The sequence below is a fragment of the Pseudorca crassidens genome, chromosome 2 (assembly GCF_039906515.1).
Source record: "Pseudorca crassidens isolate mPseCra1 chromosome 2, mPseCra1.hap1, whole genome shotgun sequence".
Classification (NCBI taxonomy): domain Eukaryota; kingdom Metazoa; phylum Chordata; class Mammalia; order Artiodactyla; family Delphinidae; genus Pseudorca; species Pseudorca crassidens.
The window spans coordinates 25,025,545-25,038,688 of NC_090297.1; the positions used below are offsets into that span (position 1 = coordinate 25,025,545).

The 13,144-nt window shown below is 54.7% G+C and overlaps 1 protein-coding gene across 2 annotated transcripts in view; it reads right to left on the reverse strand.

The window, feature by feature from the left end:
- Nucleotides 1-1,004: 1,004 nt before the first annotated feature.
- Nucleotides 1,005-13,144, reverse strand: part of SPOCD1 (SPOC domain containing 1) — a 28,971-nt gene continuing 16,831 nt past the window's right edge. Inside the window, exons 3-16 of one of the 2 annotated variants that reach the window (XM_067711864.1) lie at nucleotides 11,914-11,952; nucleotides 10,740-10,916; nucleotides 10,235-10,276; nucleotides 10,020-10,080; nucleotides 9,607-9,697; nucleotides 8,706-8,865; nucleotides 8,482-8,598; nucleotides 6,707-6,832; nucleotides 4,690-4,822; nucleotides 4,310-4,460; nucleotides 3,857-3,992; nucleotides 3,228-3,317; nucleotides 2,752-2,938; nucleotides 1,005-1,839 (exon numbers count right to left, since the gene is read on the reverse strand). In XM_067711864.1, the coding sequence (XP_067567965.1) occupies nucleotides 1,172-1,839; nucleotides 2,752-2,938; nucleotides 3,228-3,317; nucleotides 3,857-3,992; nucleotides 4,310-4,460; nucleotides 4,690-4,822; nucleotides 6,707-6,832; nucleotides 8,482-8,598; nucleotides 8,706-8,865; nucleotides 9,607-9,697; nucleotides 10,020-10,080; nucleotides 10,235-10,276; nucleotides 10,740-10,916; nucleotides 11,914-11,952 (2,178 nt within the window). In that variant the 3' untranslated portion in view covers nucleotides 1,005-1,171. Of the gene's footprint in view, nucleotides 1,840-2,751; nucleotides 2,939-3,227; nucleotides 3,318-3,856; nucleotides 4,007-4,308; nucleotides 4,461-4,689; nucleotides 4,823-6,706; nucleotides 6,833-8,481; nucleotides 8,599-8,705; nucleotides 8,866-9,606; nucleotides 9,698-10,019; nucleotides 10,081-10,234; nucleotides 10,277-10,739; nucleotides 10,917-11,913; nucleotides 11,953-13,144 lie in introns of those variants that run through there. The other variant, XM_067711865.1, reaches the window with a different exon arrangement.

Below are 13,144 nucleotides of genomic sequence, written 5' to 3' on the forward strand. Positions count from 1 at the left end.
TCGGCCGCGGGTAGGGCAGCAGCACAGCTCATGGGGCAGAGAAGTGGGGACTCCCCCAACTATTGCCCCATCTTTCCCAGCCCAGGGCGAGGCTGGTACATGGGTAGACTTCAGAGAAGGGGTGGGAAGAGATACACCCCTTCAGGCCGGGGCAGGGGTGAACGGTGGGGTCCTGCCACAAGTTCTGTCCTCCAAGCCAGGCCCTGCTTCTGGACCCTGGATTAGGTAGTGAGGAGACAGTTAAATTCCCATGGCAATGCCTAGACTCAGCTCTCCGGAGGTACACACACACGGAGATGCCTTCCAATTGTAGCTGCTGTTAAGAGCTCACTCCAGGCCCCAGGCAAAGCAGCACCATCCTGCCCTGTAACACCAGCCTCCAACCCCATCCTCAATGTCCACCCCCATCCACCAGGCCAAGGCCCTTGGCTTTCTCCAGTATCAGTCCCCAGGAGCTGGCAAGAGGAACAGAGAGGAGACATCCTATTTGGACCTCCCAACTTCCTCAACAGAGACCCACACAGACATATGGTCACAGGCATGCGCACACACAGCGACCCTCAGATACACACAGAGACGCGTAGGGATTACGGCGGTAACCCCCAACTCTCCAAAGGAAAAAGTCTTGGTAACTGAAAATTTTTAAATCCATTGCAACTTGCTCTCCTTTTCCTCTCTAACAATCTCTAAGTGTCTATGCCCCTTCAAAAGCCTCGTTTCTCTCTCTCCCCCCAACCTAGTGCTGCCTTCTCTCCCATCACTTCTTCCACCCAGTTCAAAATACTTGCAAAATGCTTCCAGAGTCCACCATGGCAACAGCTGAACCCTGGCGCACAGTGATGGTTAAGGACCTCAGACAAGCAGCAGACAAAGCTACCCCCTCCATCCCTAACACTTTAGCTCTGCTATATCTGTGCACAGAAACTCCCAGACACACCCACGTCAACCCACACGTGGCCAGGCCCAGGGTCCCTCCTGTCCAGCCAGCAGATGCAGTCTCAACTTTGCCAAATTCTTTATTAAACCAAAAATTAACACCAAGCAAACTGCAGAACAGGAAATTCAAACAGCTAACCATCCCCTTCCTCTGCCCCTGTTGCTCCTTCCGGAGCACCTCAGGGTTCAGCACTGGTTAGGGAATTAAAGCCCCTCTTTTGGTGGGTAATGAGGGTCAGGTCTCTTCAGGAAGGGGACACTCAGAGCCGACTCCATCTGTAGACCCCAAAGAGGAGTCAAGGGATGGACCAGGGGGCTCTGGAGCTGCAGGGGACTGGCAGAGGAGGCCAAGAATCCCAGCGGCTGCAGGAGGCTGGGCAGGAGGTCGGGGAAGTTGCTCCTGGCCTAGGGACCTCAGTGAGGCTTGGAACTGCTGGCTCATGGCCACCAGGGATTTGAGATGCTGAAGCAGGGCTTGGCGGGGACAGGAAGCCCTGTGGAGGTGCTGGTCATGGCCAGCTGGTGAAGCTGAATAGGGATGCCAGGACTGGTGCCAGCCTGGGTTTGGACGCCGTTGCCCTCGCCCAGGACCCTGCCAGGTCTCAGGCTCTCCCCACAGTCTTCCCCTGCCTCTGGCAGGCCTCTGCCAAGCACAGATTCCCCTTGGAGCCAGGCTGCCTTTGCCCTGGCCCTGCTGCAGGGCACCCACCGGGGGAGGGGATCCCTTCAGGGCCACGTCTGGCCCTGTGGCCTCTGGCTGGTGGCATCTCATCTCTGCTTTTCTGGTGAAGGAGAGCATTTTGCGAACCTTCCCCCACAAGGGGCTGAACTCTGCTGTGGCCAGAAGCCCTGCCTTGGGGAGCAGCACAGCCAGCAACAGGCTTGCGTGAGTGGCTTCCAGGCCTGGAGAAAGAGGAGGAAAGAGACCAAAGGCTTGGACGGAGAGAACTCACAGCCCCCAGAAGCTGCATTCTGGCTGTGGCAAGAGGTCTGGAGGTTAGACCCCAAGAAGAGCTTTCCAGTAGTGAGATGGGGCCCATGAGATGCTAGGAAAGTTAAGTAGGAGGGCGTAAGATTTGCTCTCACAGTGTGTGAAAGGGTTCACCTGGCTGAGACTGGGGCATGGATGGTTTAATCTCAAGGCTGTATGATTCATTCTACCACACTACCCAGGACAGGCAGCCCAGAAAGATCAAACACTACTCAGCAACAGGTACAGTCTTCCCCTTGATACCCCCTCCAGCCCCCTCCCATGCTTTCCTGGATCCACACCCTGGAGGCTATCCAGGCACAAAAGCCAAGCTTGGCCCAGGATAGCTGTGGTGAAAACATCTCTCCTTCCTCTTTTATGTAGGTCCTAATTTCAGCCAGTTGGTGGTTCCTGCCTCTTCTGCTATGCTGGGGTCAAATGTGACTGGTGAGTTTCTCATCAAGGTGCCTGATTGGAGAGACTGTATGTGTGGTGGTTAGCAGGCCAGTTTCTGCTACTGACTGGCTGTGACTCTGGACACTTGCTTTCTCCCTACCTCAGTTTCCTCATCTATGAAGTGAAAAAATTAACAGCACCATCCTGAAGGGGTTATTTTGAGGACTAACTGAACTAATATAAGTGAAGCTTTCAGAATGGTGTCTGGCACATAGTAAACAATATACAAGTCTGAGCTCTTCTTGTTTTTGTTCTCACGTTTGCCCATCTCAGAAGTTCCCTTCTGAGATGTGTCTGCCTCCATGGAGACAGGGGTGACTGTGTCTACAACGTCTGTCTGGTCACCAAGTGAGGGGAGACAGGGCCTGGGATGGGCATTGGGCACTCACCTGGGCCTCCAAGAGGGCGCAGCCTGGAGGGCAGGGGCTGGAAGGCAGGCAGGGGCAGCAGGACCACCCCCACCTGTTCCACAGCTGCCAGGCCGTGGCACTGCTTGTTGTTGAGGTAGGAATAAAGCAGGTGGCAATTTTGGGTGTCCCGAGAGCCCTGTGGGCACAGTCTGACCACGCAGATGTCCTGAGGTTGCAGGAAGAAGAGCAGGTTTAGGAACAGTCATTCTCTGCTCCTGTGAACACCCCTGGTCTCATCTGAACCTCTGAGAACCCTGTGAGGAAGGGTGGCCCCATTTTCCAGAGGTGGAAACAGAGGGACTTGCCCAGGTTCACACAGTGAGTCTGCAGTCACAGTGGGAACTGGACCCGGATATCTTAAACCAGGCCTCTGCTCCAGAGCTGGAGTGAAAGAGAGCTCAGGGCTGGGGATATGGTGCTAGGAGGAGAGGTGGTGCCCAAGGGTGGGTGGTTACCTTGGCCTCGGCTGGGCAGATGCTGGCCAGAAAGTCCCAGACAGCACTGGGGGGGATGCAGCCTGCAGAGCGGATCACCTGGGGCAGGGCCTGGGGACAGGTACGAGGCCAGTCAGCCTCCCAGCTTCCCGCCCACTTTAGGCAGACTCAATACTGGCTACCCAGAAGCCACAGCCTGTGGCCAAGAGGATTGACAGGCAGTGTATCAGGAGCCCCAGTGGCTGCTGGAAAGCCCTAACTACCCCTGGAGGCCTACAGCCTGTCCTGGCCAATCTCCTCCACTTCTCAGGAGCCCCTCACGCCCTCCTCTAACCCCCTACCCTCATCCAACACTTGGCTGATCGTTCACTCACTCAACAATAACTCCTAAAACCCTACTCTGGGCCAGGATGCACCAGACCCTTTTCCTGGGTCCTTCCTGCTTTATGCCTTGGGTTATAGGGAGTCCTTTGCCCATGTGTCTCTGCACGAGTGGGGCTGCATTTAGCCTAGCACAGGGCCAAGCACAGAGAGGGAGCCAAAGACTTGTTTCAGAAGGAGTGAGTGGGTGAATGAATGAACGGGGGTGTGTGTAGCTGACTGGGCTGGTCAGTGTGCAAGGGAGTCTTCGGCGAGCTGGGCAGGAGTACCCGGATGAGACAAAAGCTGTGCCCCGAGACCAGCTGGGCCTTGACCCGGAACTGCTTAATGGAGAACATGTCCAGAGACCCCTCCCAGGGCGGCTGGCTGGGCAGGGCTTTTGTGGACCCAGCAGGCATCTGGAGCCTAGAGGGAGGGACAGAGAGAACAGGGCCAGATGAACAGGTCACCAGGGCTTCCCCAGCAGCTCCTTAGTTTTCAGAGAAGGTCCTGTGTCTCCACTGTGGGTGCTGGAACACTGGTCCAAACATGGCCTTATGTGGTAGAGACCAGTAGGCAGGGATGATTAGTTCCATTGCACAGATGGGGAAACCGAGGCCCACACAAGAGGCAGGATTTGCCTAAGGCCATATGGAAAAACCCAGCCTGTGTCTGCTGCCCTAGCAGGTGGCCTCCCCCACCCACCCTGCCAGTTGCCCACCTCCTTGCCCACTGCCCCATACCTGTCCTTGGGCTCCGTGGGAGGCTTCTCCTTGGTTTGGGGCATCTCTGGAGAGGACATAGGGACCAGGCTTGGGGCTCTCTGGAAAGCATCATCCCCCATCCTCCTGGTGGCTATGAAGGAGGCTGGCCGCTCATACAAGGGCTTCCAGTCTGCAAAGAGCAGAGGCAGGAGCTGAAAAGGGGGCTGGCAGCTAGGCTGAAGCCAGCCCAGGGCATTAGAAACGGAGTTTGAACCAGGTCCTTTTTGAGGTGACCTGGAACACAGGTACCCCCACCCCCCCACCTTCTCCCCAAGCCATGAATCCCTGTTGCCGCTGAACCCCACACTCAGCCCCAGCCTACCCACCACCCCTGTGCCCCTCCTGTGTCTCCCTCCCACCCATGCAGATGCGGCAGCTGGGGTCTAGGAAGTGGTGCTTGTGCTGCTCTGTGGTGTCCTCGTGCTGCTCCGTGGTGCCCCTCGACGTGGCAGGCAGGGCCAGTGGGCCGCAGTCTATGGACACCATGGGTTCCTGGGAGGCAAAGGAGGAGAGAGGGGTGGGCCGGGAAGGCGGCTGGGGAGGTCAGCAGCCCTCCATGAGTAGGGGGCCCTCAGGGCTGTGGTTTTATTTTTCTAAATAATATATTCTTTAATTACAAAGGTATCGTGAACTTGTTACAGAAAATTTAGAAAATATAGAAAATTTGAAAATTAAAAAAAAAATCCCCCCTTGTCCCACCACTTAGAAACAACCGTTGATACTCCGGGTGTTCCTTTATAATAGTTTATCTATACACAGAGTTTCGGGGGTCCTTTTGTGGTTCATGTGTCCATGAAGCACAGCAAAGGTATCTGCCGTGTTATACCGTCCCTGTAGACATTGCACTGATGGGGTGGGCTGGAGTGTACGCATCACCTCTGCTGCTAGACAATCAGGTCGTTCCCAGGCTTTCACTGTAACAAATAACACTGAGGACATCCTTATGCTGAAAGTATTTTCCTAGACTTTCAATTATCTCCTTAGGACGAGTTCTCAGAAGCAGACGACAGAACTGGGGAGAATGAACGTTTTTAAGAACCTTGGAGCCCAATGCCAAATCACCGTTTCTTCCTCATAATAGAAACAGCTTTAAACACACAACAAACATTGATTGCTTCAGGAAGATTTGAAAAGATCTTGAAACTCTCACTCTTGCCTTAAAACCACCTCCAGAGCAGTGACAAGGCACAGGCTTTGGAGTCAGAGAGCCTGGGTTCCAGTCTCCCCCACTGCCAACTAAGTGACCTTGGGCAAACGGTTTCAGGTGCCTCACCCAGGAAACAGGCATCACCCATCTCGTAGGTTATATCGTGAGGTTTGAATGAGGCGTTGTTTGTAAAAGTGGCACATAGTAGGTGTTCAGTCGGAGGAAATGTTGCTATTCTGTGTTATCTTCCCCTCCCCTACTCTGCCGCCCGCTCTCTCTTCCCTCTCTCTCTGGCTCCTCCCCCTATATTTACATTCAATTTACTCAGGGAATACAGGTTGGTTTGGGTTGGGGAGCAGCCACGCCCTCTTAGGGCTCCTCTCCGCACAGCCAGGAGGTCTGCTTGTTGGCCTGGATACTGGTGAGGGACAGCAGGGATTTTTGTCGGTCAAGGTCACTGCCATTTCCCCAGCGAACGAACGTGGCTCAAGGGACCCTGCGCTCCCCCATCCCGGACACACAGCTGATTAGACCGGGGTGAACATCTGACCCACGGGACGCCCAACCAAAGCCGGAGCAGCCTTCTCCTGAGAGCGACTGAAGTGAGCCAAGGGGGCGCTCTGATTGGCTGCAGGAGGCTGAGGGGATGGGTTCACTGATTCGAGGGCTGCTGAGCCATCCTGTTGAGCCATGTGCAAGGAGGAGGGGCCAAGGGGGAGGAAGAAGCAGGATGGACAGGAGGATGGGGCAGGTCCCCCACAAAGAAAAGGACACTCCGCACAGGCTGCTCTGGACTCCAGGTGGTGCCCTGCCGGCGCATCCCTAAGTCCTTCTGCTGAATAGAGCAAGTCTCTGCTCCTTACATCCGAAAAGTCGCTGCCTCAAACAGCGTGTCCCTCCTGCTTCCCAACCTGGGATCTGGTCGGAATGCCTGAGGTTGGGGGGAACTGCGGAGACAGGACTCACTACTACTCACACGAGGTGCCTTGGGGTTAGGCCAAAAGGAGGGGCAGCAGCGCTGCGAAGGTGCGGACAGGCCCGGTGCCGGCGTTTGTCTCACCCCGTGCTCACCCAGACCCTGTGCGGCCACCGTCATTCCCCTATCTACGATGAAGACCGTGGGCCTCAGCGTAGTCAGATGACTTGCCCAAGGCCACACAGCTGGTGAGGTGAGGGGTGGGATCCGAGGGCACAGGCCCTGCCTGGCACCACGTCAGGCTCCCACTTACCACCAGATCCTCCAGGGTCAGCGTCTGGTCCATGTCCCGCAGGATCTCGACTTCCCCCTTGTGGGTCAGTTTGGAGGCCGGGAGGCTGCACGGCTCCTTCTGCAGCTGCGCAATGATCTCCAGGCTCTGAGGGGCGGAGCAGCCCCAGCTCAGCCAGGGTTGGAGGACTTTGGCCACCAAGAGCCCAAGTGCTCCCTTGAAGCCCCTCCGCTGTGGCCCCTTCCATGCCAGCCCTTTCCCTTCCTCCACGTCTCTGCTTCTGCCAGTCCCTCACCTGGAGACCCCCCACCATCCGCCTTACTTCTCCATTTTCCACTCATTCACCCTCCAACTCAAACCCGGCCTCCCCCAGGAAGCCTTCTTGAACTTCGCCTTCTCGCACGAGTCAAATCTGCCCGACTGTATCCCACCCACCCTCTGCCCTGGGAAGAGTGTGGGGTAGTCGAAAGAGCACAGGCGCTAGAGCACCAGCTGTCATTAATAAAGGCCCACAAGATGGTGTGGCCCTGGGCAAGCCCTTCATTGCTCTAAGCCTTAGTTGATCTGTTCTCTAGAAATGAAATTAAGAGCATCATATTAAACAGCTTATGTTGAGTGTTTAGCCTGGAGCCTGGCTCACAGTAAACGCTACTTGTGATTCTTATTGCTGATCAGTGTCATCCTACCTGAAACGATTCCTGAAAGCCTGTCTCTTTCTTTCTAACAATCCCGGGAGGACAGAAGCCCTGTCCTCCCAGCAGGGTTGGCTTTGCGGGCATGGGCTCCATGCAGTAGCCCAGGGCCCTGTGCCTAGAAGGGCCCCATGCTAAATACTGCCATCATCTTGAAATTTTTTTTTTTTTTTTTCTTGGCCGCGCTGCCCGCATGAGAGATTTTAGTTCCCCGACCAGGAATCGAACAAGTGCCCCCTGCAGTGGAAGCAGAGAGTCTTAACCACTGGGAAGTCCCTGAAATTCTTAATCATTGAACAAAGCACCCGCATTTTCATTCTGCACTGGCTCCACAATTTACATAGCTGGTCCTGGTCGCCCACAGTGCCCGGACAGAAGCTCAGAGTGGACAGATGCTCCTAACGGATTCCAGTTATTAATTCTAACCAGCCCAGTGTCTGTCAGAATAAGGGCCTTATTGCCCTAGCCCATACCACAGGCCCTGCTCTCGGTCAGTCCCTTTCTCACTGGGGCACCAACAAACATTATGCAAGCATCTCCTGAAGCTGGCTCAGTGCCCACACCTCCCCTGCCCCTGTGCAGTTCCCCCTGGGTGTATGGGGGTGTATCTGTGAACTGCTGGAGGCTGTGGGGTTCCTCGCTCAGCCTGGGGCACTAGGAAGACTTCCAGCCTTTTCTGGAACTTCTGGGGCTGGACTGGAGCAGGGTCATCACACTGGGTCTGTGCCCCATGGATGGCGGATGACAATCCTGGATTCCAGACTCTGCGCCAACATCCCCCGTCCCCCCACCCCCCCCAGCCCAGCTCCATAGAAAAGCAAGTGGAAGACAACACCCCCGTTGGTGTCACCTCTCTACTGAGCTCTCCATCTCCAACCCCCTTCATTTCTGCCTCTTTTCCCTTCTTTTTTGGTGGGGAGAGTCTCTCTGACTCTCTCCCTGTCTGCCCGATCTTTCTGTTCTCTCGTTTCTGTTTCTGTCTGTCCTGTGCTCCCCTGTCTCATCACCTTCCTCCTCATTCTTTGTCTGTCTCTCCCGCTCCATCCTCGGGCCTCCCCCTCCCCAAACCCCTTCTCCATGTCCTGACTTGACCCAACAGCTCACCCTCTTTTCCTCCTGGTCCCGCCAGCGGGCCAGCTCTTGGGGGGCCAGCTGGACCGAGCTCATCCGCACCAGGCCGTGGGGGCTGACGTCTCCGTGAACCACTTTGAGAAACAGGTCCTGCAGGGGCAGGGGCTGCACCACACCGCTTGGAGAGCCCCACCCAACATCCTGCCAGGGCTTCCCACCTCTGAGGGGGACCCAGCCTAGCCCAGAGCCCCACTCACCGGGTTCCTGGGGTCCCGCAGGTTGAACAGCAGGCTGCGGTACTTGTTCTTGTAGCGGCCGTCGGTGGCTTGTGTCAGGTCGAAGAGGGCTGCCTCGATGCCGGCAGCGATGCCCTCCACGGCCTCCTCACTCAGCGCCAGGTCTGGGCGCTCCTGAAGGCTGTGGGGCACAAGGGCAGGGCCAGGGCACCGAGCCCGAGAGGGAGACATGGGTGGAGAGCAGGTTCTGGGCCAACTCTGGTTTCTATTCTGAACATTTTCGTACATGCACCCATTTATTCTCCCCCCAACTCCGTGAAGAAGAGGTATCATCATTCTCCATCTACAGATGGGGTGACTGAGGCTCACAGAGGATAAGGGGCTTGCCTGATGCCACACGATGAGTAGAAAAGCAAGATCGGATTGCTCAGCCCCTGCTCTATCCCTGGCCAGTAAACCGGGGTATGGAGGGAGGGGAGGAAGCCTGGTGGGGGGAGGGCAAGGCATGGGTAGGGGAGGGGATGGAGCCCTGGCCCTGGATGTAACCCTGAATCGGCTACTGACTTGCTGTGTGACCTTTGCAAAACCCTGTCCTCTCTGGGCCTTGGCCTCACCATTAGTAAAGTGACAGTTCTGTGCTCAGATCTCTGAGAGTCTCACTGTGTCTGAAAGCATTTGCTGTGGGCGACATCCACGAGGACCTGAGCAGACACTGAGAGCTGCAGCGGCTTAATGAGAAAGCACAGCCCTGAAGCCAGAGAGACCAGGTTCAAACGTGTGGGCAAATGACCTCACAGGATAAAATGGGGTTAGTCGTACACACAGAAGCCCTTAGAACACGGCACAGCTCTGGGAGGTGGTGTGTGTGAAGGCAGCCCTTCAGGACGTCCTGGATGTCAGGGAACGCGGAACAAGGCCTTACCGACTCCACAGCGCCTCCCGCATGGCACGGACCACAGTGCCCCGTACCCCAATATCCAGGGGTAGCTTCTCCTGTTGGGGCTGAAGCTGAGCTGTGGGGAAACAGAGTCTCTGGCGCCCAGTGGATGCTCAGGGGCAAGGGGAGGGGGTGACTCAATGCTGAGGGGCTTAGGCAGGCAAGGCAAGGGTCCCACCCTCAGAGACCCAGGGCGTCTAGGATGTCTGTCTGGGAGCCGAGTCCAGGCAGCCAGCGGTCCCCACCCCATTGGGGAAGGACTACAGGCTGATTGCGGGTGGGAGAGGAGAGGAGTCTTAGCAGGGGCTGGGGCCCAGAGCTGGGTGGGAGCCCCCTGCGTGCTCAGCAGTCCCTAGAAGACAGATGGCTGCTGAGGGGCACCCTCCACGGCCCCTCACCTGAGTCCTCTCCCCGTGCCTGCTCCCCAGGCTCCTCCTCTTCAGCCTCCACTGGGCCACACTGTAGGGGAGGGGTGAGGACCCGAGGCCTTGTCCCCGGGTGCAGCCTCCCAGCCCCAGGGGGACCCTGCTTCCCCAGTCACCTCCCCAGTCCCACATCCCCCCTACCCGTGCTCCAGGGAGGGATGCCGCGTGGCCAGGGCAGAAGCACTCACCCCCGGACACTCTGCACCAGCCTCCTGAACGGGAACCCCCTCCTGCAACAGAATGAGCATGTGGAGAAGAAGGTGGAGCCCCTGGGCAGAAAGGAATGACTCCTCGGATGGTAGGAGGGGTCAGAGAGGCCACCAGAGCCCCATGCTGTCCCCCCTGAGGGAGGTGGCTAGAGGATCTTGGGATGGCAGGACATGAGGGGTGGCCAGGAACAAAGGTCAACAACTGCTCTCTCCCCGAATGCATGGAGGCCCAGCCCCTCCCTTCCTCCTCTGCTCCGGTCAAGCTCCTGAACTCTGCAGTGCAGGAGAAGGAATGCACAGACCACCGCCCGGGGGCGGCCAGCCAGCAGAGGTCTAACTCTGCCTCTGGCTTCTACGTTCTGTGTGACCATGTGCAAGTCACAGCGTCTCTCTGGGCTGCAGCACCATCTCTGTGAATCAGGTGTGCATGTGCCTCTCCCAACAGGATGAAGAGACCTGCCAGTGTAAAGAACATCTTCTGTACCTGGCACCCCGTGGGGCCCCGGGCCATGGGCCTTTCCTTCAATCTGGGCCTCTGGACAGGTGAGGCTGAGTTGACCTCCATCATGTCCTCCAGAACCTCCAGCTTCGGAGGCAGGAGCCCCCCTGCCTGGCTGTAGCCGATGGCCCCCAGGAGGTGGATCACTGCCCCAGAACCAACCTGCCAGGGGAGAAGAGCCCTTCAGAGCACTAACCTCACCTGCAATTGTTTACTGTCCTCGCTCTTCCCCGCTGAACTGTAAGCTCCATGAGGACAGGGAGCATGTACGTCTTAGCCCCCATTGTATTCCTAATGCCCAGAAAAGGCTGGCACAGAGGAGGGCTCTATAAATGTTTGCTGACTGCCTGGCCTCCATCCCAGGAGAGAAGCCTGTCTTCATTCCCATCCTCTCGGCTTCCCCTCTCACTCCCAGCCATGTTCAGAGTTACCTGGACCCTGTACTGAGACCCTTCTCACCCTTCTGACCAGAGATACATCTTACCAGGGAGCCATATCCTGTTCTGAGCCCACCTTCTCTTCCTCAAAGCTCTGTCATGCCCCTTTTCCAGGGTCACTGACTTGCCTTTTGCCCTGAAACAGCCACGTGGCGAACACGTCCAACACCCCCTCTGAAAGCCTGCTGATCACCCCTCTATTGCCCCTGAGAGGAAGCCCTTCATGACCATTTCAAGATGCAGAGTGGTTCTGGGTCTTCTAATGAGCTATAGAATCTCTCCTGCTCCCCTTTTTGCATTGGCTTCCAGGAAGCTTAGTATTAACTTTAAGCCTAGATGTTGTACCTTTCCAGGATTGGGGGGTGGGGTGTTGTAACAAGATTTCCCCTTCTCCTCCCCCTTTTCTTGCTTTCTTTAGACTTTAACCCATTTGAGTGTGTTTTGATTCTTTTAATTTATTACAAACCACAGGGAATTGTTTTGAAAGTAAATGGGTCTAAAAAGTAATCCTTGAATGAATGATCATGAATGGTCAGGTTCCAAGGTTTGGGGGAAAACAGAGGTCTGAGATTCACGTCATAGGAAGTGGGGAGTACTAGGAAGCTCCGGAGGAGGGCAGGCTGGGGCAGGGGGCTGGGATCGTCTCTGGGGAGGACCCCTCCCACCCCACCACACCTCAGAAGAGAGACAAAAAACAGCAGTAATAAAAAGGAAAAACCTACGTAATACACATGCTTCACCCCATGGGCCATTTTCATTGCCTCCTCGGAGAGAAAGAAGAAACAGACATTAGAATTCAGAGGACCCAGTGACCCCACTGCAGGGAATTCACAAGAAAATACACACAAAGGTGAAAGATGTACATTCAGTGTTCACTGGGTTGGCATTTATAACAACAACAAAAAAATTGGGTATAATCCAGTGTCCATCAAAAGGGTAATGGTTGATAAATGGTTACATATCATACTACGGATTCTAAGTGGCCATTAAAAAGAGTAAGTAGTAATAAAAAACTACCATTCATCAAGGGCTTATAAAGCAGCTGACCCTGGAAGAAGCATGTCATACATGATCTTATTAAGGTCTCAGAACAACACTATGAACTATGTACTATTTCCATCCCCATTTTACAGATGAGGAAACTGAGGCTCAGAGAGGCTCTGAAAAGTCCCATAGCTACTAAGTGACAGAGCTAGGATTAGAACCTAGTTCTGTCTGACTCCGAAGCCCAGGCATTTAACTGCTGGGCTATGTGGAGAGCACTGAGAGATATGGTAAGATTCATGGAAAGATGTCAAGCTGTATTGTTTGGAGAAAAAGAAAGAAATAGGTTATGGAGCAGTATGTGTTGCATAAACCCATTTATGTAAACATATATTTATAGATGCATAATAGAAGTTATCTCTGGGGAATGAAATTCCAGGGGGATTTTCACTTTCTACTTGTAGACACTTGGGTATTTATGTTACTCAGAATGAGCATGTGTCTCTTTTATAAGCACAAACATACTTTTTAAATTAAAAGACAAGTTCAGAACAATGTGTGTAGTGTGCTACCATTTGCTTTAAAAAGAGAAAGATTTTTTCATTGTATTTGCTTGAATCTGCATGCAATATCTCTGGAAGTATCCACAAGAACTTGATATCAGAGGCTTCCAATAGGAAAGGGACTGGGAGTTGGGAGGGAGACTTTTCACTTTTTTTTTTTAACCATGGGAATGAATCAGCCTTTCAAAAAAGTAAATTGAGATGGGGGGGAGGGGGTGGCAGAGAGAAAACGGGACATCTGGGAAGGAAAACAGGAAAGAGATTAAGAATAGTCCTTCACAGTTTAAAACCTTTTGACTGGCCCCTGTTCTCAGGGGTCCACATACCAGTGTTACGAGGCTCCCAAACAATAGGCAGCAGAATCAGACCAGCAAAGGCTTTAGTTACTGGACTTATCAGACAAGAA